This window comes from Acomys minous (genome assembly GCF_964271855.1).
Source record: "Acomys minous genome assembly, chromosome: 17".
Classification (NCBI taxonomy): Eukaryota; Metazoa; Chordata; class Mammalia; order Rodentia; family Muridae; genus Acomys; species Acomys minous.
The window spans coordinates 18,179,146-18,206,868 of NC_140500.1; the positions used below are offsets into that span (position 1 = coordinate 18,179,146).

At 48.5% G+C, this 27,723-nt stretch overlaps 2 protein-coding genes across 6 annotated transcripts; one reads left to right on the forward strand and one right to left on the reverse strand.

Moving 5' to 3' along the window:
* Positions 1–312: 312 nt before the first annotated feature.
* On the forward strand, positions 313–16,846 carry ITFG2 (integrin alpha FG-GAP repeat containing 2). 4 transcript variants are annotated; one of them, XR_014776095.1, is made up of 12 exons: positions 313–777; positions 8,115–8,210; positions 9,543–9,584; positions 9,728–9,896; positions 10,965–11,104; positions 11,529–11,677; positions 12,016–12,113; positions 12,206–12,259; positions 12,403–12,494; positions 13,490–13,607; positions 14,685–16,160; positions 16,329–16,846. XR_014776095.1 is itself a non-coding variant. In XM_084765576.1 (12 exons), the coding sequence occupies exons 1-12, from the start codon at positions 682–684 to the stop codon at positions 15,429–15,431; spliced, it is 1,656 nt and encodes a 551-aa protein (XP_084621702.1). In that variant the 5' UTR covers positions 314–681; the 3' UTR covers positions 15,432–16,846. The 4 variants fall into 4 exon arrangements, 3 of the variants coding, with proteins under 3 accessions (XP_084621701.1, XP_084621702.1, XP_084621703.1); XM_084765576.1 differs by having other exon boundaries at positions 314–777; positions 14,685–15,182; positions 15,328–16,846; XM_084765577.1 differs by having other exon boundaries at positions 379–777; positions 14,685–14,858; positions 15,328–16,846.
* On the reverse strand, positions 15,882–27,090 carry NRIP2 (nuclear receptor interacting protein 2). 2 transcript variants are annotated; one of them, XM_084765579.1, is made up of 7 exons: positions 26,817–27,090; positions 25,847–26,041; positions 21,023–21,172; positions 19,496–19,578; positions 18,564–18,685; positions 18,323–18,375; positions 15,882–18,076 (listed from the first exon to the last, which is right to left on the reverse strand). In XM_084765579.1, the coding sequence occupies exons 2-7, from the start codon at positions 26,033–26,035 to the stop codon at positions 17,984–17,986; spliced, it is 690 nt and encodes a 229-aa protein (XP_084621705.1). In that variant the 5' UTR covers positions 26,036–26,041; positions 26,817–27,090; the 3' UTR covers positions 15,882–17,983. The 2 variants fall into 2 exon arrangements, with proteins under 2 accessions (XP_084621705.1, XP_084621704.1); XM_084765578.1 differs by lacking the exon at positions 26,817–27,090 and having other exon boundaries at positions 25,847–26,132.
* Between the last annotated feature and the right edge of the window lie 633 nt (positions 27,091–27,723).

Consider the following 27,723-nt stretch of genomic DNA (forward strand, 5'->3'; position numbering starts at 1 on the left):
CAGCCAAGGCTACACACACAGAAACCCTGTCTTGGAGAAAGAAAAAAAACAAAACAAAAAAACCCCAACTTTTTCATTGTAATTCAGGATATATTAAGTATAAAACAACTGAAACGAAGCTTTCACAAAATAGTACTATTTACTACTTAGGTCTTTTTTGTTTGTTTTCATATTTGCCAAAGTTTTATGGTGGCTGTTAGGCTGGATGTGTATCTGTCATAACGTGTCTGCTTAGGAACCCAGAAGACGACAGTGTCTGGTATCGGATCCTCGAACAAGAATTACAGATGGGTGCGAGCACCATGTTGAGGCTCTGCAAGAACAGCTAGTGCTCTTATTTGCTGAGGTATTTTTCTGGCCTCTTAGTTTTTTTTTTTTTTAATGTGGTTGTAACCCAGTACATTGTGTTGAACTCCTATTGGGTAATTTCATAAAAGAACGATTGGAAAACAGAGTTGTTAATTATGACAGCTATTAAAGGGATGGTTTGAAGCCCCGCCGAAGAGGGTCCTGGCACGGAAGGCCCGCCTTCTTCCCTAAGGTTCAGTGAGGAAAGCCGGAACTGGAGGCTCGGGCGGTGACGTAGACTTCCGGTTTGGTGGCATTACACGCGCGCGGCCGCTGCAAGGGCTCGGGGGTCGTTTGGTGCAGTGTTTCGGCACCTCAGCCCTCCAGAGTACTATGAGGTCGGTTAGCTACGTGCAGCGCGTGGCGCTGGACTTCAGCGGGAGTCTCTTCCCGCACGCCATCTGCCTTGGAGATGTAGATAACGACGCGGTGAGTGCATGCGCATTGCAAACAACTGCACTTGGGCGGGGCGAGAGGAGGGAAGTGGCGTGTAGTGCGCGTGCGCACTGAGATCAACATGGCGCGCGGAAGTGAAACTCTTGATTGGCTGTCTCAGTCCTTCCTTGAACAGCACGGCGGGCGCTTTAGTTGGACTGTAGCCTCTAAGAAAGTTATTTTTATGTTAGTTTTAAATTCTTTGTGCAGAGTGGTTTACCTGCATGTATGTCTGTACCGTGTGCGTCAGTGCCCTTGGAGACCAGAAGAGGAATATTAGATCCTCTAGAAGTGGAGTTACAGACACTTGTGAGCTGCCACGTGGGTGATGGAAGTTGAATACTATATCTCGGAAGAGGACCTAGTGTCTTAACTGCTGAGTCATCTCTCCAGCCATATTTTATTTTTATTAATTTAAAGAGCATTGTTTTCTCTTGCTTAGTTCCATGACTTGTCACACAGAAGGAGCCTGTAAAGGTGGACCAGCTTCCTGCGTTATTTCTTCCCCTAGCAGCAATTCATTTTCAAACATCTTTATCTTCCAAAGCCCCAATTTTTTTTCTTACCTGTAAGCTGCATTTAATAATATCTCCACCTATGCCTTTGCCCCTCCCATCCCCCATGTTACCTTGCTTGCGCACACTCTTAATGTCCTTGGCTCCTTCACTGGAGTCAACTGGTAGATTTCTCTGTTGCCTCCAACCTGCCACAAATACCCTTCAATCAGTCCTCACCATGTCTAGTTTCTACTGTGTTCACCCAGAATAGACTCACGTGTCTGGTGACTTTGTCCCTTCATTGATGTACAAAAACCACATCCATCTAATTTTTTCTTTCTTAAACAGTCATTCCTTTTCTCATCATTTAAATAAATAAATACAGATTAAGGAGATGTCAGACACACAGTTAAGGCTCTGGAACTGTTAGTGTTATCACTATTAGCAGCCCTCCCAACACCACCAGACATACCAAAGGAAATTTTTTTAAGATTTATTTATTTATTATGTATACAACATCTTGCCTGCATATGGCCTGCCTGCCAGAAGAAGGTATCAGATCTCATTATAGATAGCTATGAGCCACCATAAAGAGCAGCCAGTGCTCTTAACCTCTGAGCCCTCTCTCCAGCCCACCAAAGGAAATATTTAAAGAGAAAAAAATAAATGGATCTGTAGTGAATATCATTTCTTTTTTAAAATATTTTATTTAATTTTAACTTATGTGCATTAGTGTGAGGGTGTCAGATCTTGGCGTTACAGACAGTTTGTGAGCTGCCATGTGGGTGCTGGGAATTGAACCTGGGTCCTTTGGAAGAGCAGGCAGTGCTCTTAACCACTGAGCCATCTCTCCAGCCCCTGTGAATATCATTTCTTGACACCATTACCTAAATAGTACAGCAACTATACTCCTGCATAACCTAATGAAGGAGATGCTATTGAGGAATGTATTGGTAGGTTACTTTGTTGTCCTAACATCAATAGTGAATACTTACACAAACCTGTATTTATTCTGACATGTGGAGCCCACCATTGACCACAGTATATGCAGCATGGATCTGTATTCATATAGTCCTGGAGATGATTTAAAGTATATGGTAGCAGCCTGAGGACATAGCTACCAAACACTTGCCTGACCATGAACAAAGCCCTGGATTGAGTTCTTGGCATCACAAAAATAAATTAAAAAATAAGAACGAACCCAGGTGTGGTGGCACACACCTTATAATCCCAGCACTCTGGAGGCAGAGACAAGTGGGTCTCTGAATTTGAGGACAGCCTGGGCTACAAAAAGTGTCCAGGGCAACTAGAGCTCTGTGTAACAGAGAAACCCTGTCTCAAATAGCCACCGGGGATGGGGGGATGGGGGGGAGGCGGGGAGAATAAAAATTAAGCTGGACGTGATGGCACATACCTTTAGTCTCAGCATTTGGGATGTAAAGGCAGGCGGATCTCTGTGAGTTCGAGGCAGGATAGCTAGAGAGCTCTGTGTAACAGAGAGACCCTGTCTCGAATAACCAAAAAAAGGAGGAGGAAGAGTAAATAGTAAAGTTGGGCAGGATGGCTCATGCCTGTAGTCCCAGCATTTGGGATGCAAAAGCAGGCGGATCTCTGACTTTGGAGGCCAGCTTAATCAACAGAGCAAGTTCCAGGATTACACAGAGAAGCCTTGTCTTGAAAAAGAAAAAAAGCAAGTAAAATGGACAGGAGGGTATGTGTAAATACTACTATGTGATGTAAGGAACCTGATTTAAGTCTTCCCAGAGTTCCTATGATCAGTTCACCACAGATAATAGACGTTCAGCTGTAATTTATGCTGTCCTTACTTCTCTTGCCTAAGCTGTGAACTCCATTATTATAAATTCCATAAGGATAGGGCGTGTGTGTGGGAAAGAGAGAGAGAGGATCTGGAACTGAAGTTACAAATGGTTGTGAGCTGCCACGTGGATGCTGGGGACCAACCCTGGGTACTCTGCAAGAATAGCAAGTGCTCTAGGCCCCCTTTAAGCCACTTCATTGCCCCATACTCAGTACTTTTTAAATTACATTTTCTTTGCATGTGAGAGTGACAGGGTGAGCACACATACGCGCCACACTGTAAGTGTAGAGGTCAAAGGAAAACTTGCAGGAGTTGGTCCTTTCATCCACCATATTGATTCTGTCCAAGGATCAAGCTCAGGTTTTTAATTTATTAAAGGCAAGTGTGAAACACAAAATATCGCATGGTGGAGGTGTTGGTCCCAATGGCCATTTAAAAGACAAAGCAAATGTGATTGTTTCAGAGCTTTGTGCGTTATTGGGGGAAAGATGGAAGAGGTCTGAGAACCTTTTAACACGTGATCAGCTGTACCACAAGCTCTGTGTGACTGTAAATAACCAGTGCTACAGTCTGAGGGGGCAGCCCAGTGGAAGGGCGTGTGCCTAGAATGTGTGAGGCCTTGCATTCCTTCCCCACCACCACTGGAAAAGAGAGGGGATGGGGGAGGGGGGCGTTGTTGCAAGGCATGTTCAAACACGTCTGTAATCTTAGCAGAAGGCAGAGGCAGAAGTGTTGTTGCAAATTCAGCCTGATCTCCAGGCCAGCCAAGACTACAGAGTAAAAAAAAAAAAAAAATCTCAAAACAAAGCAGGTTGAGTAGTCCCCAAACAGTTGGAGTTCTGGGAGTGGGGACAAAGCTGATTTCAGCCTGATAAACCCTTGGCCTAAAGTTCTTTGAAGCTGATTTACTTCCTGCTGAGGCCAAGGGAGAACTTGCTTTTGGACTGCCCACAGAAGCCTGGCTGGATGTGGCACTGCAAACCTTTACGAGGCCAAAGCAGATCACAGAAAGATTACACGTTTCTCCTTCAGCACTCCTGAACATGGTGGACCCTCCTCCTTCCCTCTGGGGCTCTTTAATGTTGCTGTGTGGCCTGGTGAGGCCAGAGGCAAGCTCTGTCAGAGCAGCAGATCTGATGCGAAGCATTCAAGCACTGGAAAGCAGACAGCTGCCCTGCAGAGGTCCTCTCCCACATGTTGCCTGCCTCAAATTTCCTGGCTGAGTCACATCTGCTTGCTCAGTGCACTTACCGTGCTGTTTTATGATTCTTTTCCTGTGTCTGTGGCTCTGCGAAACTGAGAAGTCCTTCTCAACAAGAAGGCTGCCTGGGAACGGAAGGGCTGGCTGAGCATTCTCTTGCATTTCTTATTTTTTTTTTCTTTGATAAAGTCTCACAATGTACCTATCCCAGGCTGACCTGGAATTTGCGGTCCTCTTCTCTACCCTCACCCTCAGGGTGCTGGGCTTATAAGCATGCATACCATTGTAGGCTCTTTTCAGCATTTTATACATGAAAAATGTAAGCAGGGACAGCAGATAAAAGTTCTTACTACCAAACCTGGTGATCTGAGTTTGGTCTCTAGGACCCCCATGGTGGAAAAAGAGCTGGTTCTTGCAAGTTGTCCTGTACTCACACCACATGGCACATATGTGTATGTACATGCAGACACATAAAATAAGTAAATAAATATCTGTAATGTTTTTAAAGATTTATTTATTTATTTATTATTTATAGAGTATTCTGCCCACATGTATGCCAGAACACCAGAAGAGGGCAAATATCTGTAATTTTAAAAAATTGTTTTGGGGCTGGAGAGATGGCTCAGCAGTTAAGAGCATTGTCTGCTCTTCCAGAGGTTCTGCGTTAAATTCCCAGCAACCACATGGTGACTCACAACCATCTATAGTGAGATTTGGTGTTGGCACACATGCAGGCAGAACTCTCTCTCTATATATATATATATAATTTTTTAAAATCTTTTTTAAAAATCATTGTGGAAGAACAATAACAATTTTACTAGAACTAAAAAAAAAAAATTGCTGGCATGAAAGCTGTCAAACATCAGCAGGTGCCTGAGGTAGAGAGTGGAAGAGAGAAGGAAAAGGCCAAGCCATTTTATCAGGAGCAAGGTCAGATGCATGACCCACAAGCAACTATGTGGTGGGGAGGGAAGCCTGTGTGTAAGGAATCTTGAAATGTCTTTTAAAAGCCAAAGTGTTGAGGAAAGCATGCTTAGAGAAGACAGAAAAGGAAGGAAAAGTCGCACTTTCCTGAATAGTCCAGAAAAGCAGGCAGATATCCCGACATGGATATGGCCCATACGTTTCTGCCTTCAGTTTTTTTTAGAGGTTGATTTATTTATTATGTATAGTGCTCTGTCTGCATGTATGCCTGCATGCTAAAAGGGGCCATTAGATCACATTATAGATGGTTGTGAGCCATCGTGTGGTTGCTGGGAATTGAACTCAGGACCTCTGGGAGACCAGTCAGTGCTCTTAACCTCTGAGCCATCTCTCCAGCCCCTGCCTTAAAATTTTTAAGAAAGGGGTAATCAAGGTTGGAGAGATGATTTGGTGATTAAGAGTACTGGCTGCTCTTCCAGAGGACCCCAGCTTGAGTCCCAGCACCCAGGATGTCACAACTGTCTCTAACTGTCGTTCCAGGGGCTCTGACACCCTTTCTAACCTCTGAGGACACCAGGCATGCACATACACGAAGGCAAAACACCCATATACATAAGTAAAAATTAACATTTTTTTTTGTTCTTTGAAGACGGGTGGCAGGCCTGATGGCACATGCCTTTAATCCTAGCATTCAGGAAGCAGAGGCAGGCAGACCAGAGTTCCAGGACAACCAGGTATACACAGAAAAAGCCAGTTAAAATTCAACAGTTCCAGCCAGGGCCAGTGGAACACGCCTATAATTCTAGCACTCAGAGAGGCAAAGGCAGGGAGATCTTTGTGAGTTCAAGGCCAGCCTGGTTTGCAAAGTGAGTTCAAGACAGCCAAGGCTACACAGAGAAATCCTATTTCGAAAAGCCAAAATAAATAAACAAACAGTTGCACTCTGGACCCTTATCCTGTGTGGCCTTCATGATGTTTGCTAAAGTCCTTTTAGGCAGCTATATTTGAGGCCTCAGCTGTCTGGTTGTAAATAAGCATGCTGTATGCTTCCATGACCTGATATTGCCTTTTTTTTTTTAAAGTTTTTCCTTTTGTATGATCTAATAGTCTTTCACAAACCTCTCATAACTATTAAGAAACAAATCATTAAAGTCAAATCATTATGTCAGTCCTAGTTTCTTTCAAATTTCTTGGGTCTAACAGATCTGTGTCACCACATCAGACTCCCTTAGTGTTGTTGATCTCTTAAGAATCTAATTTTAAGCCAGGCGTGGTGGCGCACGCCTTTAATCCCAGCACTCGGGAGGCAGAGGCAGGCGGATCGCTGTGAGTTCAAGGCCAGCCTAGTCTACAAAGTGAGTCCAGGATGGCCAAGGCTACACAGAGAAACCTTGTCTCGAAAAAACAAAAAAAAACAAAAACAAACAAACAAAAAAAGAATCTAATTTTAATTTCCTCTCTTTGGGGGAAGACATTGTCTTCTTTCCAAAAAAAAAGATCAGGAAACTGTAGAACAGGGTTTGGAGCCTCCTGGTTATTATGAGAGCTCCCCAAATGGAGAGCTGTTTGTATTGGCAGTGGTAGAGGAGAGGCTCCAAGAAGGGACCCTCTTCCCCCTCCCGCTGCCCCCAGAGCTAGGAGGCTGACACCAACACCACCTTCAACCCCTGTCCCTCAGGCAGGGCCATTCCTTTGTGTTCCCATACCTGTGAAAATCACAAAAACTGAGGGGGTCTTGTGAGAAGAGATGGCGCCCTGGGAACTGGCTTTGTATTTTTGACATTTGACAAAATATGACATCTAAAATAATATTCAAAAGTTCACTATTGACCTGTTTTAAAAACATATCCCATCTGTAATAGACAAGTGAGAATAGCGTGTACACACACACACACACACACACACACACATGTTCACGCATGCTCACATACATACATTCTGGCAAACTATGGCTGTGTTGGTTCCAAAAGATTTGTTTGTTGAATCCCTTTGCTTCGCCTGTGCCAGGCAAGTACTCTGCTACTAAGCCATCCCCAGCCCACAGGCAACCAATCTCAAAAGATTTTTTTTTTTTCCTGAAACATGTTCATACTTTGTAACCCAGGCTGGTTTGAACTTGCTGCCCTCTAACATCTCCTGAGTGCTGGGATTACGGGCAGGCCTACCATACCTCTCAAAGCCTTGCTGTAAAGGCAGCAGTATTCCAGGCTGCCTTAAATGTGCTATGTAATGTGAGAATGACCTCCAAGTTCTGATACCTTGCCATCCCCTCCAGTGCTGATGTAACTGATGTGGGCCACTATGCCTGATTTTTCCTTGTTGTTTCTGTTTTTAATGATTCCTTTATTTTCATTTTATGTACATTGGTATTCTGCCTGCTTGTATGTGTGTGCGAAGGTGTCAGACCCCCCTGGAACTGGAGTTACAGACTGTTGTTGTGAGCTGCCATGTGGGTGCTGGGAATTGAACCCAGGTCCTTTGGAAGAGTAGCCAGTGCTCTTAAACACTGAGCCAACTCTCAAGCCCCCTTGCTGTTTTTGTTAAGAGGTTTTGTCTTGATTTTTGAAACACTGTGACAGTCCTGAAACAGTCTGTAGACCAGACTGGCCTTGAACTCACAGTAATCCTCCTGCCTCTGGCTCTGGAGTGCAGGGATTAAAGGGCACACCTGGCTCATGTGGGGCTGGAGATAGAGCCCAGGCCATCAGTGCATGTTAGGCAAAAGCATAAAACCAACTGAGCTGCACTTGCAGCCCAGCCAAGGCTTTTTAGTGAAGTTACTCAGATAAAATTTAAATGTTATGGTTTTTCCAGAGACAAGCTAAGCTGAGAAGGTGTTACTGGGGTTCAACAGGATCTCTTTCTGACATTGCCGTCTCTTCATTTGCAGTTAAATGAACTGGTAGTGGGAGACACCAGCGGAAGACTGTCTGTGTATAAGAATGACGGCAGCCGGCCATGGCTTACCTGTTCCTGCCAGGGAGTGGTCAGTACTGCAGGTCTTGGGAAGGGGATAGGATGCCTTTTTGTTGGACTGCCAAGGAGGAGTCCTGCAGTGAATTCCCTAGTAACTTAGCCAATCGCCGCTTCAGAGTAGGCCCAAGAATGGCTCTCATTAGTCCCACTTTCAGCTCTCCCATAAGACTATTATCCCCGTTTGCTTTCTGTTGCTGTGATAAAGAGCATGACCAAAAACAGCTCGGGAAGGAAGGGGTTTCTCTCAGCTCACAGTTCATAGTCTATTGTGAAGTCTGAAGTCCGGGCAGGATCTCAAGGCAGGAAGCTGGAAGCCTGAACTCAAGCTGAGAGCATGGAGCTGCTTACTGGCCTGCCTTCTTATACATCCCAGAACCACTTGCCATGTCGTGTGATCATGTGTTGCTTAGCAGTAAACACGTGGTCTGAGAAATGCAGTGTTAGGCTTGGTTTTTTGTTTTGTTTTGTTTTTAAGATTTATTTATTTATTAAGTATGCAGTGTTTTGTCTGAATGTATGTCTGCAGCCAGAAGAGGGCACCAGATCTCATTTTAGATGGTTGTGAGCTACCATGTGGTTGCTGGGAGTTGAACTCATGACCTTTGGAAGAGCAAGCAGTGCTCTTAACCTCTGAGCCATCTCTCCAGCCCAAGGCTCTTTCATCATGATGTGACCACAGCATTTGTATAAACCAAGATAGCTGCTGTATTACCTTAATCCGTATGAGGCAAGGTTTTGCTTTGTAGCTCAGGCAGGTTTCAGACTCTTCAGTCCTGCCTTAGTGTCTTACTTGACACCCAGCTATGTAATGGAATCTTATAGGTCCACAATAATATATGTGATGTGCTGTTGACTAAAATGTCCTCATACAGTACATGACTGTATAATTTTAAATGGGAGTAATAATTAGAATAATCTAGAAATATGGTAATCAGATTATCTTCCTATTTGGTAGGGTTGTTTGTATGTTTGTCGTTTTTTGTTTTGTCAGGGAGGAGGGCTTGTAAAACAGGGTCTTGCTATGTAGCCCTGGCTGGCCTGGAATTGACAGCAGTTCTTCTGTCTCAGCCTCCTGAATGTTGGAGGAATACAGGTGTGTACCACACAGCTAGGGTTTTTGTTTTTGTTTTTGTTTTTGTTTTCACTTTGCCTAAGTCTGAGTTTTTACTTCCTTGAGTCTTCATATTGCTGTATGGATAAACCAAATTCTGTACAACCCAGTGTGTCTGTTAATAAAGACTATTCATGTAGGTCACATGACATAAGCTTTCATGAATGTTTTGGAAGTTTAGGGAGGAGTGGTCTCTCGGCGCCTTCATCAGCCTCCTTTTCTTTCTTGCAGTTGACTTGCGTTGGGGTCGGAGATGTGTGTAATAAAGGAAAGGTAAGGACTCAGGCATCTTGGGCTAGGGCAGAGCTCCAAAGCCTTGCCTCCATTGTGACTCCTAGGGAAAGTCAGTCCTGGCCCTTGATCTGCTTATCAGCCTCCCTCCCTGAGCATCTCTCCTGTATCTCTGTCTCTCCCAGAACCTGGTGGTGGCAGTCAGTGCAGAGGGCTGGCTGCACTTATTTGACCTGACATCTACCAAGGCTCTGGATGCCTCTGGGCACCATGAGACACTGGGAGAGGAGCAACGACCAGTCTTGAAGCAGCACATCCCGGCCAACACGAAGGTCATGCTGATCAGCGACATCGGTGGGCATGGGCAGCCAAGGAGTAGGGAGGGACCAGTCAGTACTAGGCAGAGCCCAAGGGACTGGGTGGGAGTGGGGGATGGGGGTTGTATCCAACTGTACATTTGTTGTGTGTTTACTTTTTCTCTTTATTTTGTTTTACTTTACTTTCACTTGTGTGTTTGATGCATAGTTACTGAGCAAGGAACTGTTCTAGGTTCTAGGATCAAAAAAAAAATGAATCACACCATCTTAGATCTCACTAGGAAGAGACAGAATACATTTTATAAGAAAGATAAATAATGAGGCTTGGAATTTGGCTCAGGATTAGAATACTTACCAGCATGTATAAGGACCTGAGTTCAATCCCAGCACTGCCAAAAATCAATACTGTATTAGGAGGTAGTAAGTGCCATGGACAAAATAAATCACAGGGCTGAGGGTATCAAGCTAGAGATTGGAATTATAAAGATTTATTTGTATTTAATTAAGTATAGGGGTGTGTGTGTGTGTGTGTGTGTGTGTGTGTGTGTGTGTGTTTGAGTGTAGGTATGTGCACATGAGTGAAAGTCAAATCCCCTGTAGCTGGAGTTACAGGGAGCCACTTGAGGTGGGTATTGGGAACCTAATTGGGGTCCTCTGGAAGAGCAACAGGACTCTGAACTTCTGGTACAGACCTGAGAAGTAGCAGTTTTACATGGAGTTGTCAGGGACATTCTTGTTGGAAGGTGTCATTTGGTAAAAGGCTAGAAGTGACAGGAGGGTGAGCTGTGGAGACGTGGGCTGCTGACTGGTCAGAAGCCATCTAGGCAGGAGGTGTGGGGGCTGGGCCACGGTGCTGTGCCCCGGATATAGGAAGCAGAGAGCAGAGATGATGGGACCTGCGTAGAATTTGAATGAGAAACTGCGTGAGCACGAGGCCAGGCCGGCGTGGGCAGCAGCCACAGGGCGTGGGGAATGGCTCTGAAGATTAGACATGAGGCTGCACTCGATTGAAAGTGCCAGGAGTTTCCACTGTGGAAAGGAAGCCATAGGCCCAAGCTGACCAGGTCCAGTTTGGCTCTAAATCATTGTGTTTGTGTGTCTACAGATGGAGACGGCTGTTACGAGCTGGTCGTAGGATACACAGACCGTGTGGTACGTGCCTTCCGCTGGGAAGAGCTGGCGGAGGGACCCGAGCACCTGGCAGGGCAGCTGGTGTCCCTCAAGAAGTGGATGCTGGAAGGTCAGGTGAGAAACGGAGTTTGGGGACCTACGAGCCCATTGAGCAGAAAAGGCCTCCCCAGAGGAGGCTGATGGAAAGTGGGGCCATCTGAGAAGAAAGAGGAATGTCCTTGCTGAGAGATTTCCAGGCCATTTTTAGACAAGCTCCCAGTGGAGTTCTAGTAACAGGTACAGAGTGCACGGAAGGGGGATTAAGAACGGTGTGTGAAAGTGTGTGCTGTGAACAGGTCCGGAGCCAGGGAGCACACAGAGGATAGCCGAGTGTCTGTGGAGGGGACGGTGCAGACAAGCATTTGTCAACCTTTGAACTCCTCCTGTCCCCACCACAGCTGGAGGGTAATTCTCAGAAGCCCTGCCTGAATCTGCCCTGTCCATGGTGGCAGAGTCTCCCTTCGTATTCTGTCCCCTATTAAGACTGTTTCCTGTGCAGGTAGACAGTCTGTCTGTGACCCCGGGGCCTCTCGGTGTGCCTGAGCTGGTTGTGTCGCAGCCAGGATGTGCTTATGCAGTTCTACTGTGCACCTGGAACAAGGACCCTGGCTCCCCTCCTGCCTCTGAGGAGGCCACAGGAGACAGGAGGTAAGGGCATGGAGAGTGGGTTCATCAAAGTAAGGACAGGTGACGTGGTGCAGAGACGGGTCTGCAGGTGCCAGGGCCCCATCATCTAAGTTCCAGCCCAAGCACTTGTTCGTTTGAGAAGACTGTTTAGGGACCCGAGGGGTCCTTAGCTTTAACCTTACATCACCCAGGCATCCTGAAGCAGTCTTTCCAGACATTCCACGAGCCTATCACTCCACTGAAAGGGTCACGGTGGGCTTCCGAAATCAAGGAATCTCCTGCAGGGATGGTGGCTATAAAGGGCCTAGATAACTCAGCTTCGTTGGCCTTCCATGGGCCCTGTGACCCTTTACCCACAGGGAGACCCCAGCTGCCCGGGATGTAGTGCTGCACCAGACATCTGGCCGGATCCACAACAAGAACGTTTCCACTCACCTAATTGGCAACATCAAGCAAGGTAAGGGAGGGAAGGAGGCGAAGGAACAAGGCAGTTCTGGGAGAAAGGAGCCCCAGGGCCCTGCTCTCATCCTGCCTCCATTCCCCTCACAGGTCACACCCCTGAAGCTGGTAACTCGGGCCTCTTTGCCTTGTGCACCCTAGATGGTGAGTGGTCCTGGGCTGGGTGAGTGGGCATCTGCCTGAGGGGTCTGCTCAAAGGACACAGATATACACACACACACACACACACACACACACACACACATTCACACACACTCGCACAACACACCCTGCCTCTCTCCCTCCAGGGACGCTGAAGCTGATGCAAGAAGCAGATAAGCTGCTGTGGTCTGTGCAGGTGGATCACCAGCTTTTTGCCCTGGAGAAGCTGGATGTCACAGTGAGTGGACTTCTCCCCTTTTGAGACTCATTCATTTATTTATGTTCATGTGTATAGATGTCTTGCCTACATATATGTTTGTGTGCCATGTGTGTGCCTGGTGCCCATGAGGCCAGAAGAGAGCATCAGACCCTCTAGAGTGGAGTTACAGGCAGCTGTTGCTACTTTGTAGGTGCTGGAAATCAAAGCCAGGTGCTCTGGAAGAAAAACCAGTGTTGTTAATCGCTGAGCCCTCCTTCCAGCTGCAGGAGTAGACGTGTAAACGCAGCGGTTCTCACCTCCCAGTCAGCACTGAACCGGAAATGAGTGCATCCCTCAATCACACTCAAGTGTGCCCTTAGAGCACGGGGTGCAGTACTTCTCTATGAAACTACTCAAAACTCACTTCCATGCCTTTCAGCCAAAATAATAACCCCAAATAAAGCAGGATAGAGATTTTGAAGTGGGTTATTAGTCATGACTGTCGCTGTGTATCTTGTGGTATTTGTCCCTGTCCATGAGTCTGTTTGATATTTCTGTCCCAATTGCCAGATGGGTCTACATTAGTTAACAGTACCATCGTGCAAGCTGCATGGCTTTGACCGCTAGAACAGACCTGTGTTTGGGTCTTGCCTCTACTCCCCTACCTGTACCTTGGGCAAGTGACTATTCCTGTTAGCAGAAATTTCCCAGCATAATACGGAGAATGATGCGTACGTCATAGTGTTGCTTTGAATATTAGACAAAGTAGATCACTGAGTGCTCTGTTGGACACGATACCCCATTCACAGTTTGCCACCCAGGGTCGTCATGTTCCTTTCTCTCTCACTGCCCCCACTGTGCCACCAAGTTTTCCTTTTCTTTTCTGACACAGGATCTTGCTGTGTGCTGTGTAGCCCAAGCTGGCCTCTGCCTCTGTCACATTGAGATTTCAGGTGGCTGCCGCTACATCTGACTAGGTCTCTTTCTAAAATGGCTCTTGACCCTTCTGGCATCCCGTCTTTGACCTTTTTCAGGGCAATGGGCTTGAGGAGGTGGTAGCATGCGCCTGGGATGGACAGACATATATCATCGATCACAACCGCGCTGTTGTTCGCTTCCAAGTGGATGAAAATATCCGTGCCTTCTGCGCAGGTGGGACAGCGGCCTCTAAGCTCAGCTGCTCAAGCTTAGTAAATGTGCTGCGAAGTGCTTGACGCATTTTCATTCAGTGTGGCCCTTGAGGGATGTCTTTGTACATGAATGGCTTCTTTAGCTTTCATTAGTGGGTGGCGGATGGGTATCACACTGCCATCTTGACAGTTTATTTTTAAATTTAGGAGGAAATTTTTATTTTTATGTGTTTGAGTGCCTTAATGTGTCTGTGCGTCATGTGTCTGTGTCATGTCTGTGCAAGGTCCACAAGGGCCAGAAGAGGGCACTATATCCCCAGGACTAGAGTTAGACAGCAGTTAGCTGCTCTGTGGGTGTTAGGAATTGATCCCCAATCTTCTGAAGGAGGGGCCAGTGTACTGAGCCATCTCTCCAGTCCCATCGTAACAGTTTGGATCAGAAGTTAAGCACAGTGAGAGCTCCATCTCTAATTATGTAAAGAATGGACTGACTGGGAAGACAGACAGTTCCACCAACCATGCCAGACTGAAGAAAATGCTTCCAGAATGTTCTCTGCAGTTCTACACTAGGAACTTTGGAAAGAGCAGTAGCTGTTTGGGTGACAGGGATATATCTGACTCCTAAAACGACACCAGCCCGAGGGTGTAGCTTGGCGATAGTAGAGCCTTGGCTGATGTGTTCAAAGCTGCAGGCTTGGTCTCAAGGACCCCAAAATAAGTGGAAGGAGCTGGAAAACTCCCCAGTTACCTGACAGGTTGGTGTGTGCTTTGGGAGGAAGCGACAGGCCAAGAAAAGCCTTTCTCTCTGACTACTTTGCTAACCTACCCTGTACATTTGCAGAGCATCTCGCTTTACTCCAGAACATCACTAAGATGAGAAGACCTACAAATACATGTTCTGGGGTGCTGACTGCCTTTCCCACCTCTAGAATGGGCCATGTGTTTTACCATCTTATGTATTTCATTGAGCTCTGGAAGGGGGCCTTTGTTGATAGATGTCTTTGGGGGCCAGGACTGCTGACTTGGACACTTTGTTCTTGCCCTCCTCCTGCCAGCAGGGCTAAGCCTTCACCTTTGTCTTCTTGCCCCCATCTCCCAGGCCAGTACGCCTGCAAAGAGGGCCGCAACAGCCCCTGCTTGGTGTATGTCACTTTCAATCAGAAGATCTACGTGTACTGGGAGGTGCAGCTGGAGCGCATGGAGTCCACCAACCTTCTGAAGCTGCTGGAGGCTGAGCCTGAGTACCACAGCCTGCTGCAGGAGCTGGGTGTGGGTGAGTACCACAGCCTGCTGCAGGGGCTGCGTGTGGGTGAGTACCACAGCCTGCTGCAGGGGCTGGGTGTGGGTGAGTACCACAGCCTGCTGCAGGAGCTGGGTGTGGGTGAGTACCACAGCCTGCTGCAGGGGCTGCATGTGGGTGAGTACCATAGCCTGCTGCAGGGGCTGCGTGTGGGTGAGTACCACAGCCTGCTGCAGGAGCTGGGTGTGGGTGAGTACCACAGCCTGCTGCAGGGGCTGCGTGTGGGTGAGTACCACAGCCTGCTGCAGGGGCTGCGTGTGGGTGAGTACCACAGCCTGCTGCAGGAGCTGGGTGTGGGTGAGTACCACAGACTGCTGCAGGGGCTGCGTGTGGGTGAGTACCACAGACTGCTGCAGGGGCTGCGTGTGGGTGAGTGTCAGCAGAGCCAGTGGGCCCAGCCCGGAGCCCCACGGCCTCTTACCAGTGTCTCCTTGGTCTTCAGATCCTGATGATCTCCCTGCAGTCCGTACCCTGCTTCACCAGGCTCTCTACCATCCGGACCAGCCGCCACAGTGTACCCCATCAAGCTTCCAGGACCCCACCTAGCTGCCCTTGGCCACTTAGCTGGTGAAGGGTCCTTCTGAGGCCCCACCCTACCCCAGAGTGAGCCTTGATCTTGGCAGGGGGGGAATGGAGATCTCAGAGGAGCAGGACTTGAGCATGGAAGGTGGGCGGCACCCCAAAAGCCTGTGATGAGTGAAGAGATTGAGTGCCGCTGCCTGCTACCTCGTGGTCCCCGCCTCATGCTCCCTATGCTCACTGCACAAAACAGACTTGTTTGTGAAAAAAGTGCCAACACCTGAAAAAGAAGGCTGCAGGCCTGAGGGACTGAGGGGGCGGTGGAGATGACCCAGCCCACTGAGTGCTGATGCCTTTCACAACACAGCTCCGGGCAGCTGACATCAGGAATTATTGCAGGAATGGTAGAGTGTTTAAGTGCGTCTTTTCCTTCTTATCTTCCTGTGTTCTTCCATTTACTGAAGTAACTAGGTCAAGGGTGTTTTTTTTTTGTTTTGTTTTTGTTTTTGTTTTTGTCTTTTGAGACAGGGTTTTTCTGTGTAGCCTTGGCTGTCATGGATTGACTTTAGACCACTGACCTCAAACTCACAGTAATACAGTTGGCAGGCAGGTAGATCTCTGTGAGTTTGAGACAGCCTGGTCTACACAGTGAATTTCAGACCAACCATAGTAAGTGCCTGCCTTTAAAAAATAGTATGTGTAGGGCGGGCGTGGTGGCGCACCCCTTTAATCCCAGCACTTGGGAGGCAGAGGCAGGTGGATCACTGTGAGTTCGAGGCCAGCCTGGTCTACAAAATGAGTCTAGGACAGCCAAGGCTACACAGAGAAACCCTGTCTTGAAAAACCAGAAAAAAAAAAAAGTTCGTGTGAAGCTGCATGTGGTGGCACACGCCTATAATCCCAGCACTTCAGAGACAGAGGCAGGCAGATCTCTGTGAATTCAAGGCCTAGTCTGCAAAGAGATTTCCAGGACAGCCAGGGCGACACAGAGAAGCCCTGTCTGGAAAGGAAAACTTTATTCCCTTGAGACAGGGTCTCTCTCAGAACCTGAGGCTTGCTGTTTCATGTAGGAGGCTGATCATTAAGACAGATAATCTACCTGTGCCTCCATTGCTCTGTGTGTGTGTGTGTGTGTGTGTGTTTGTGTGTGTGTGTGTGTGTGTGTGCGTGTGCGTGTGCGCGCGCGCGCGCGCGCACGCGCATGCTGTTTTGCCTGCATTTATGACTGAGGTGTCAGAAGCCCTGGAACTGGAGTTACAGACAGGTGTGGAGTTACCTGCCACGTGGGTGCTGGGAATTGAAGCCTTTCACATGGGTGCTTGGGCTCAGACTCAGGGTCTTAGGCTTGCATGGCAAGTGCTCTTCCCCACGTAGCCATCTCCCTGGCCCCCAGGGCTTTTGAACTGAATGAAATGGACTAAAATAAAATGTAAAGTGTCAGAGTCTCTTGCTCACAATAGAGGTAAATTCTGATTACCTCCTGCATGTGTATTTGTGCAGTACACAGATGAATGCACCAGCTGGGCATGGTGGCACACGCCTGTAATCCCAGCAGAGGCAGAGGCAGGGGGATCTCTGTGAGTTGAGGCCAGCCTGATCTACAAAGTGAGTCCAGGACAGCTAAGGCTACACAGAGAAACCCTGTCTCAAAAAACCAAAACAAAAAACAAAAAGATGATCACAGCTTAGAGAAACAGTGTTTATTCAAACGCAGAAGCAGGCTAAGGGCCTGCCCTGGGCCAGGTCTGCCTTTAGGGGGCAGTAGGAGGCAGACTGGGAAGGAGCAGGTCCAAAGCAAGGTGTTGAGGGAGGGACTCAGGGCTGAGACCAGGAACCCCTGTGCTTATGCTAAACCAGCCTGCTCTAAGGAAGCTTTGTGCGGGCTCCTCTTCATCTTCCTGGGCTTCGGGTTTAGTTCTGTGTAAGGGACCCAGCTCCCTGGTTGGGTTAGATATATTACGGTATCTCTTCCCCTAACTACGATCTGAGAGCCCAGCCAGAAAGACACTCAGGCATCTGCAGCCCAGAAAGGGTAGTGACTAAAAGCCCTCAGCCCAGGGCCTGTACCTTCCTAGACTAGCAGTTCTACTTCCTTGTCACCCCTACCCAGCTATAAACAGGTGGGTGCAGCATCAAAGGGCCACGTACCAGGATGGCCAGCACGCAGGCTGGTGAGGCATGGGGATCTGAAAGATAAGCCTTAGAGGTGGGAGGTGAGAGGGTTAGGGCAGTGGAGGGGTGCTTGGAGTGAGCTTCAGGCAGGTGGACCCCCACACCAGGACGGAATCTAGAGCCCATTTTCTGTGGGTCACTTTCTGTAACTGACTTGGCTGTGCTCTTGGGAAGGGAGGAGAGAGAATGGGGACGCCAGGACCTTGAGTCACAGATACTCGGAGAAGGAACACCTGGGGCAGAGGGCAGCTATGGAGAAGCAGAGAGGGAGGTGGCCTACTGCAGGGTCAGGGTGGTGAGAAGAGATAAATGCAGTAGACTCCAGATGCCCTGCTCAGGCAGGACCCACTCCACACCACTCTTCCCCTAAGGCACGGTGTCGCCCTAGGGACTGGCTGAGACAGTGGTCACTGGCCAGGCTCTTGGTACAGAGGCAGGAAGGGCAGCTCCGAGAAGGGGGCATTCAGCCGAAGCACTCCACGGTCCAAGTCAATGCAGCACTGCCATGGGGACCCCGGATGTGTGGTCACCTCCCTGCCAACTCACAGACCTGCTCCCTTCTGCCTCCCTTGGCTCCCATACCCCGATCCTTTCAGGGAGGGTACCTATTTTCTTCATTTTCCTTTTGGGGAAAATTAAGCTAGTTTGATACCTCTCCGTCTTTCTTGCCAGCCTGATCTGGGCTTCCACCCTGAGCCGTCTACCTCTCCTAGCATTTTGGGTCAGGCCAAAACATGGGTGCTTACCTTGAGGGAAAGCAGAGTCTGCAGTCCCAGGCAAAACTCAGGGCTATCCACATCTGCAGGAACCATGGGAAAATAAGGTTGCATCTATGATCACTGCCACCTTCCTCTGAGCATTCACCCCTCCCTGGAGGCACCCACCCCACCCCCTCAGTTGAGAAGAGCAGAGTACGTTAATGATCTGAGCAACTGATCCCCAAAAGCTTCGTCCCACTGAGAAGAGGTGAGAGGCCAGAGGACTTACCCACCACCTGGGCTGAGCATGCCACGGTCTCCTGCCCCAGCTTTAGCTCCAGCTCTTCCACCTGACTTGGTGGCCCAGGTGCCAGGTCTCCACCTGGGGCTTTTGGAACGCTCTTCCCTAACCTGTAGTTAGAAAGCAAGGCTTATAACCACCACAGGATCTGACTCCAGTCCCCCCTCTCCCCAGTTAAAAAGCCGGTACTCACCTAAGCTCTCTTCCACCCCCTGACCCAAGTGAGACTCAACCTTTTCCTGCCAGAGCTTCCTGACCAACCTCCCCCACCTTAACAAGACATAATAGCCATACTGAGATACGCTCGATGTGCCATCAAGTTCGTTCTTTGGATTGGAAGGGAAGGCTGTGGTTGGTTGGTTTGTTTGTTTGTCTTGTTTTGGTTTTGTTTTTTAAACAATCTTGTAAAGCTTAGGTTGTCTCAAACATCTTCTGTAGCCAAGGCCAGCCTTGGATTTTTAGTCCTTAGCCCCAGGTGCTAGGTTTGCAGACGTGAGCCACCAGGCCAAGCAAAATTTATACCATAAAAGTGTGCAACTCACAACTAGGCATAGTAGCACACACCTTTTGTACCAGCAAGCGGGAGGTAGAGGCACTCAGATCTCCGAGAACCAGGCCAGCCTGGTCTACAAGAGTTCCAGCCAGGGCTACATAGGGAGACTTTGTCTCAAGCAACAACAAAGTATGCAATTCAGTCGTGTTTAGTAGTGCGCAACCATCTTCACTCGATACTACAAACCCAAGTATTGCCTATCGGGTCAGTACACACCCACACATAGGAGGCTAAGGCAGAAAGTTGCTGAATTTGAGGCCAACCTAGGCTACATGGGGAAACCCTGTATCAAAAACAAAAACAAAAACAAAAAGAGGAAAGGGAGGAAATCCCATTCCCTGTCCACTGGCTGAGGCTGCACTCTTACCCCAGGCGCCTGAGGCATCCAGCAGATATCTGATTGTGCTGGGTCCCTGTGTCCACAGCCACTCGGAGCATCTGGTCTTGGCACTAAAAAAGAATGAGTGTGATGGGTCGATGTCCCCCAGGAGGGGACGGGGTGAACAAGTGAGTCCATTAAGTTGAGAAAGATCTGGGCAGTGACAATCTCTTTGTTTAGAGGAATCTGAAGGCCTCCTGGTTGAAAGGCTGCAGCCAGGGGGAGAGGGCTAAGAGGGTAAAACCTCTTCTGTAAACATTCAAATTTGGGTGACCAAGAGTGGAAACAGGAAGCTGGACGTGGTGGCACACGCCTGTAATCCCAGCACTAGGGAGGCAGAGGCAGGCAGATCTCTGTGAGTCTGAGGCCAGCGTGGTCTACAGAGTGAGTTCCAGGACAGCCAGGGCTACACAGAGAAACCCTGTCTCAGAAAAAGAATGGAAACGGGAAAACAAGTTCACTACCTTGGGATACTGACAGGCATCAAGGTGAACACACCTAGACATGTACACATTTTTTAAGGCATTTTCTTGTTCCAAACATTTATTGAGCACCTACTGTGTAAGATGTATGGCTAGCAGATATTTTAATGAGTGCCATTCCTTGGCAGTGTTAAGCAATGAAATGTCACTGACAGCCGAATGTTGTAAGGTTTCTAGAAGGACCATGAATTGATTGCCTCGGAGCTTGGCCAGGGAGCTGTTCCCTGCTGGACAGAGAAAAGCTTTCAAGGAGGAGGCAGCATCGGAGTCGGGCCTTAAAAGATAAGAATGTAGGGCCGGGCATGGTGGCGCACGCCTTTAATCCCAGCACTCGGGAGGCAGAGGCAGGTGGATCGCTGTGAGTTCGAGGCCAGCCTGGTCTACAAAGTGAGTCCAGGACAGCCAAGGCTACACAGAGAAACCCTGTCTCGAAAAACCAAAAAAAAAAAAAAAAAAAAAAAAAAAAGATAAGAATGTAGACAAGGGTGAGATCAGGAAGGGAGATTTCTGGGTAGAGAGGCAGGGAACATCTGTTGGAGTGGTCCACTAGCACGTAGGTGCTCCCGTGCCTGTAGAGATGAGGAGCCTCGGGCTGCAGAGATGGCTCGGTAGTCAAGAGCGTCTGCCACTCTTTGAGAGGGCCTGAGTTTAGTCCCTAGATTGGGCAGTAACTCCAGTTCCAGAGCATCCGACAGCCTCTTCTGGCCACTGCACACATACGTGACATCACATACACATAAAATGTTAACTGTCTTAAGATTTTTCTTCACCTTGCCACATGGGCTTTATGTATACATGCTTACCTTTCCAATGTGTGCAGTAAAGGAAGTATATACTCAAGTAGACTTCGATGAAAAGCATGGGGACATAGTACTGCAATGGTGCTGATGGATAGTATTACACAGAAAAGACAGACAAGAAAGTAGATGCCAGGCCAGAAACGGAGAGAAAAAGATGACTTTTCCCCAGAGAGTTGGTGAAGTGAGCAGGCTCGTCAGGCAAGCAAAAGTCAGAGCCCTGGGACACTTCTTACCTTGCAGTTGACAAGAAGAGCTGGAACTTGTGTCACACTGGTCCTGCTGTTGTCATGGTCATGGATCAGGGCCTGCACCAGGGGAGACTCCCCCTGAAGCCGCCTCTGGTTCCCCTCCACCAGGCGTCTTTGGATCACACTGTGTGGCTGCTGGCTCCATCACAAAATAGTGAAAGCAAATCTAAGCCCAGGGTATAGGCCACTTGCTTCCCCACCTTATAGCTTGCAAACCGCAGGACACTTGCCCCCGCTCTACCCAAGACCAAAGAAACAGTAAGAAAGCTGAGGGTGGCTCAGCAGTTAAGAGCACTGGCTGCTTTCCTAAAGAACCTAGGTTCGATTCCTAGCACCTACGCACAGGGTCATAACTAGCTCCATGCACCAGTGCTTGGTAGAACAGGTCTGTTGTCCCAGCACTTGGGAGGTAGAGGAAGGAAAACCAGGAGTTCAAGGTCATCCTCAGGTTTGAGGCCAGCAGGACCTGAGTGGCTCAAAACTTATTTTTTTTTAATATGATGTTAACAGTCGAGCCAGGCAGTGGTGGTGCATGCCTTTAGTCCAAAGCACTAGGGAGGCAGAGGCAAGCAGATCATTCCTGAGTTTGAGGCCAACTTGGTCTATAAAGAAAGTTCCAGAGAAGCCAGAACTACACAGAAACCCCCCCCCTTTTTTTTTTTTTTTTTTTTTTTTTGGTTTTTCGAGACAGGGTCTCTCTGTGTAGCCTTGGCTGTCCTGGACTCACTTTGTAGACCAGGCTGGCCTCAAACTCACAGTGATCCACCAGCCTCTGCCTCCCGAGTGCTGGGATTAAAGGCGTGCGCCACCACGCCTGGCTCAGAAACCCTATTTTTTAAAAACAAGCAAACAAAAAGCTACAATAAGCAGAGTGTTCAGGCTAGAATAATGAACCACTATCCTTAACCCCTCTCTCATCTACAGTCATCCTCAACCATCCTGTATTCTGCCAGCTCAGCTTTCTCTCTTTGTAGGGGTACTTGCTGTATCCAGACTCCTACACTTCTCTTGGGTCACTGGACACCTTCATCCACTCACAGAAGCCTGCCTCGAAGACTTGCCTTTCTATACCAACTTAGCTAAAGCCCTGCTACTCACAGTGTGATCCTCAGGCCAGCATGTATAGAATTTTAATATATATGTATGGTTACAATTAAGGCCTATATGATTTTATGTGTATGGATGTTTTGCCTATCTGTATTTCTGGTGTCCGTGAGGTCCAGAAAAGCGCATCTGGAGCTACAGGTGACTGTGGGCTGCCGGTGATAACATCAGAGCAGCCTCTGAGCCATCTCTCCAGCCCTAAACAGCTTTAATGGCATTGTAAAGCCAGTTTGAAATGTAGTCTCAGGCCTGAATCAATAATTTTTTTTTCTTGTTTTGTTATATTCTGGTGCTAGGGTTTAAACCCAGGAGCTTGCATATGCCTAGTAGATGCTATACTGAGTAGCCATTTTCCCAGCCCTGAATCTGGCATTTTTGTTTGTTTGTTTGTTTGTTTGGAGACAAGGTTTCTCTGTGTAACCTTGGCTGTCCTGGAACTCACTATGTAGACCAAGCTGACCTTGAACTCAGAGATCCGCCTGCCTCTGCCTCCCAAGAGTTGGCACTAAAGGCATAAGCCACCACTGCCCGTTTTGTTTGTGTTATGACAGGGTCTTATTTTATAACCCTTGCTGACCTGGTCTCTGTAAACCAAGCTGGCCTTGAATTCACAGAGATCCACCTGCTTTTGCCTTGCAAGATCTAGGATTAAAGGTGTATGCTAACAAGCCCAGCCTAGCCCCTAATCTTGTTTCAATAAGACTCTTACACATTCAGGTTTGAGAAATGTTTAAGTAAAATGTAGAAATAACTGTACAGGCCAGCTGGGGTGGTGCGTACTTAGAAATTCCCAACATTCAGGAGGCTGAAGCAGAAGACTAGCCACAAGCTCAAGGCCACCCAAAGCTTTAAAAAAAAAAAAAAAAAAAAGCCTGGCAGTGGTGGCACATGCCTTTAATCCCAGCACTTGGGAGGCAGAGACAGGTGGATCCTTGTGAGTTCCAGACCAGCCTGGTCTACAGTCCAAGTCCAGGGCAGCCAAGGCTACACAGAGAAACCCTGTCTCGAAAAACAAAAACAAAAAGCTTAGGAAAAAGGTGGTACACATCTTTGATTCCAACACTAAAGAGAAAGAAGCAGATGGATGGATCTCTGAGTTTAAGCCCAGCCTAATCTACATAGCAAGTTCAGCACAGCCAGCATTACATAGTAAGACCCTACTTTGAAAATTTTTAAGTGTTATTCTCCTGTATAAAATCTCTCTCTCTCTCTCTCTCTCTCTCTCTCTCTCTCTCTCTCTCTCTCTCTCTCTCTCTCTCTCTCTCTCTCATACACACACACACAGGTATAGTGATAGCCTGTTTTTGTTTGTTTGTTTGCTTGCTTGCTTTTTTCTTTTTAGACTGTCTGGGAATTCGATATGTGGCCAGGCTGCTTCAAACTCACAGTAATCTATGTTCTTTTCCCCTCAAATGCTGGCATTAAAGGTGTGAACCACTACACCCAGGTCTGTATCTTCTAAACTGATCCCTAGATGGCCTGGCCATTGTCTGTCTGAATTGTCGTCCGTCACACCTCTTGCCTGTCCAGACCGTTTTATCTTAGCCTCTACCCGTGTTCATCTCTCCTGGAAACCCCTCCTCCCAGTTCTCCAAGGCCACTCTGAACACAAAGCCCCCCACACTTTGTTGGGTAGAAGGGCCTTGCTTCTACCTCGGACTCCACCTGCAGACCTGGCCCCGGGTTGTTCTGTCCTCTCTTTCTTCCTCTCATAGCTCATGATTCTCACAGATGTTATTTTTGGATTTCACCCTTGCCGCAGCCTGGAAGGGCCTTCAAGTCAGATCTGTCTTGCTCATCTTTCTGTCCCGGGGCCTAGTTCAGCATAAAATGTCTCCTTGGCTTAGGGGTTGGGGGTGGCACTGTCATAAAAAAAAACTTGCTTAGTATGCACAGGAACCTAGGTCCCATCCCCAGTACTAAAAATAAAAAGGAAAAAGATATAAAGGAAAATGGGTTGTTTCTAGTCTACTATGGTAGCAAACTCCTATAATCACAGAATTCAGGAGGCGGAAGCAGGAGGATCACCACAAAGGTAAGGTCAGCCTGGTCTACTTAGTTGATGCCAGCCTGAGCTACATAGTGAGTCCTATCTCAAAATACAATTCTGTTGTTTATAAACTTCAAGGAAACTGTTGTAAGCCAGCCTGGGCTACATAGCAAATTCAGGCCAGCAGGATTGGAAAAAATTGAAATCAAAAAGTCTCCCGGAGAATGGCTGTAGCCTCCCAGGCTCCACATGTTCCTCCACCTGACCCTGGGAGCCTGGGATTGTTTTTCCACCCTTGGCCTCCTGAGACCCTGGCAGCAAGTTGCTAGCTCTGGGAAAGGGCAGCCAGCTCGGGGACCCAGGCAGTTCCCATGCCCTTCTCTCCACAGTGACTCCAGGCTCCTCACTGTTGGGAAATGTGTCCCAGGGCTAGCCCAAGCATGGAGAGAGGAGACCCCGGTCTTTGCTCCTTCTCTCCCAAAGTCATAGGAGCTACGTGCTCGTGCAGGCAGTAAGACAAAGGGTAAAAAGCCCTGACATCAAAAGGCTGGGCCTGCTGCCCTGACATGGCAGTGTCCACAGGGCAACGTCTGGACAAGACAGGGCTAGGACTATACGGAGAAGCACAAGGCCAAAGCCCCTGGGCACCGAAGAACATGCTCCCCGTCCCCTCCCTGTTGCTCAGCTGTCTCCTGTGTTCTTCCTTGGGGCTGCTGAGATGGGGCTAGGGGATTCCTGGAGGGAAAGCCCATACTAGAAATAGGACAGAAAGCCACGTCGGTCAAAGCAACAGGGGGATGCATTTGTCCCAGGGAGAAGTAGCTCCCACAGAATGGAATTTTAAATTCTCTGGACCCTCAAGAATCCCACGGCAGCTCAAAAGCCAAATGGACCCACAGTCATCTGAGTCCCCAGAGTCATTTCCCTAGTGTTGCTAACTGCCAGGCACAGTCAAAGTGCTCACTATGAAGAAGCCCAGGTAAGCCTCTCCTTCCCAGGCACGTGCTCACAACCTTATCCCTTTCTAGCAGATGGGGATAACAAGGCACAGAGGCACAACTTCCCAAATTACAGCCAGAATTTGGTCCCAAGCAAGGTGGCTCCGAAGCTCACGTTCTTAGCCATATATATCCCCCAGAGTAAAAGCTGCATGCAGCTGACCCTGAGCCCCTCTCCTGTTTCTTCTGGGGACCAGAGTTACTGAAGCAGTTTGGAAAGAAAGGACAAAAGGAGACAGACACGGGCGCTGATGGTTCAGGTCAGAGCCATGTGAACCCATTACCCAGAAGACCCTCAATACCTTGATGCTGAGGAGAAAGGGCAAAAGAAAGGGGGGCAGGTCTGAGGAATGGGGCAAATGCATGGGCAGAGTCAAAACCCTTAAGCTAATGGATCCTCCAGGCCTTGCTGTCCTCATATGCCCATTCCACGGAATTTCTGGGTCCTCCATTGTCCCCAGGACAAGCCTTGGGCTCTGAGGGGATAAATGGGTATGAAGCTGAGTTATGAGCCCACGGACCTGCACTGCCACTAGGCCAAGAAACATCCCCATCGAAGGATCTGGGGAGGGATGGGGTTCTATAATCATCAGAAACACCTGTCCCATCTCAATAGGAAAAAGACATCTGAAGGCTGAGCCTCGGCTCTTTATGCCAGCTCCCCGCACCCCAGATACAGGATATGGAGAAAAGGAGAAAAAGGGCCAGGGGCCTCACCAGGTCCTTGGAGGTGCCGAGCCTCTTGAGGCTATCCAGGGGCAGCAGGTCAGCCGAGTCCTTGTGCAAGAACTGCGTGGCCTGTTTGAGCCGGCGCTGCTGGCTCAGGTGGGCTCTGTCCCGAAGCGAGGCTTCCTGACCTCTCCTGGAATCTCCCTCGTCTCTCCTGGCCTCTTGCCCAGTGCTCATGGTCCCCTAGGATGAGCAGACAAGAGTGTCCGGGAGTCTTTCTGCACCTCCTGCTTGCTCCCAGCTCTCCCTGTAGCTTCTGCCTCTCCCTCCCTCCCTCCCTCTCTCTCTCCCTCCCTCCTCTCTCTCTCTCTCTCTCTCTCTCTCTCTCTCTCTCTCTCTCTCTCTCTCTGGCTCTGGACTGCAGCTCTCCTTCTGACAGGAGGGTCTCAGCGGGAAGAAAAGAAGAAATAAATAAATAATAGACAGGAGTAGCCGCGCGCGCATCAGACACCAATTTCCAGAGATTGCAGTAGAGGGAGCGAGGTTCCGGCTGGAAAAACCCAGCCCTGGAGGAGAGGGAGGGCTAGCAGGGCCTGCAGCTGGTAGGCTGCGAAGCATCCAGCTCTGGGGTCCTGCTCAGAGTGGGCGGTAGATTGCGTGTGCGGGTGTTGTAAACTGTCAGGGGGCTGTGCCAAGGCATCAGGGAGTGAGTACCATTGTGTGGGGGGTGGGTGTTTGGTATGCATGGGGAGGCATGGCAAGCGTGGCCCTGTCCCTTGTGTATTTGTGGACCCGGCTCTGACTAGCCCCCTTTCCGGTCTCTGGACAGTCAGCCACCCAGCTCTTTCCTTTTTCTGCCAGGGTTTGAGGTGCTGGCCAGAGAGGGACAGGGTGACAGTGCCCTCCCTTCTCTCCTCCCTCTGGCAGCAGAGACCTTCCTCGCTTGGACTCGCCCTGTCAGATGGTCCCAACATCTCTCCAATTGCAAGGAGACCGGGAGTGTTGTAGTAATACAAACCTCTGAGAGCTTCTCTGTTAGAGGCTGAAGTCCCGGTGATCCGATGCTGAAGAATGCCGGGGAATGTTCTGGGCCTAATACATCTCTCCACTCGGTTAGGCTTCGCCGGTGACTCACCTTGGTCCCTCCTCATGTAATTATAGTTACAGAGTCCAACCAGGGCCAACGATACAGCCCTAGAATACCAACTACTCGGGAAGGTGAGGCCGGAGGGTCACAAGCTCAAAGCCTGCCTGGCCTACAGAGTGAATTCAGGCCCAGGCTTTCCCTTTAATGCTACCTGAGAGATAAAGAAAAGGGCCTGGAGAGATGGCCCCAGCCTTAAGAGTGCTCACTGGCCTGATTTCAGGTGACTCACAAACACCTGTAATATATCACGTGTAACACCATAAGATAATGCATGCACGTGGCATACATTCACACAGACACACACACAAACACCTATAATATATCCCATATAACACCACAACATAATGCATGCACATGGCACACACTCACACAGACACACAAATAAAGAGGGATAAAAATAAAGTAACAAAGTTAAATGAAAATAATGATAAAAAAGGAGCTGCGGTAGGGCTGGAGAGAGAGCACAAACTGTGCATACTGCTCATGCAATATGGTTCTTAGCAACCCAGTCAGACAGCTCATAGCCACTGCAACTACAGTACCAGGAGCTCTGACGCCCTCTTCTGGACGCCAAAGCACATTTACATGCAATTACATTTCTTTTAGATAAAATTTTTTTTAAAAGAGGGATGAAGATTGTAGAATGTTTGCCTAGCAAGTGCAGGCCCTGTTCAATCCCCAGTACCTCAAAACAGCAACACAAAAACAGTTACAGAACCCACAAATACCCATAGGGGGCTGAGGCAGAGGATTGCTTGAGCCCAGGATTCCAGGGTCA

Bases quoted from the DNA above. Each gene is read 5' to 3' on its own strand.
- NRIP2 (XM_084765579.1), bottom strand. From the start codon at position 26,035: ATGAGCACTGGGCAAGAGGCCAGGAGAGACGAGGGAGATTCCAGGAGA. The intron at 18,686-19,495 runs GTAAGAGTGCAG...TTCTAACTACAG, and splicing joins GGATGCCTCAGGCGCCTGGG to GTTAGGGAAGAGCGTTCCAA. The intron at 18,376-18,563 runs GTAAGTCCTCTG...TGGTTCCTGCAG, and splicing joins ATGCTCAGCCCAGGTGGTGG to ATGTGGATAGCCCTGAGTTT.
- ITFG2 (XM_084765575.1), top strand. From the start codon at position 682: ATGAGGTCGGTTAGCTACGTGCAGCGCGTGGCGCTGGACTTCAGCGGG. The intron at 11,678-12,015 runs GTAAGGGCATGG...CTTTACCCACAG, and splicing joins GAGGCCACAGGAGACAGGAG to GGAGACCCCAGCTGCCCGGG. The intron at 12,260-12,402 runs GTGAGTGGTCCT...CTCTCCCTCCAG, and splicing joins TGCCTTGTGCACCCTAGATG to GGACGCTGAAGCTGATGCAA.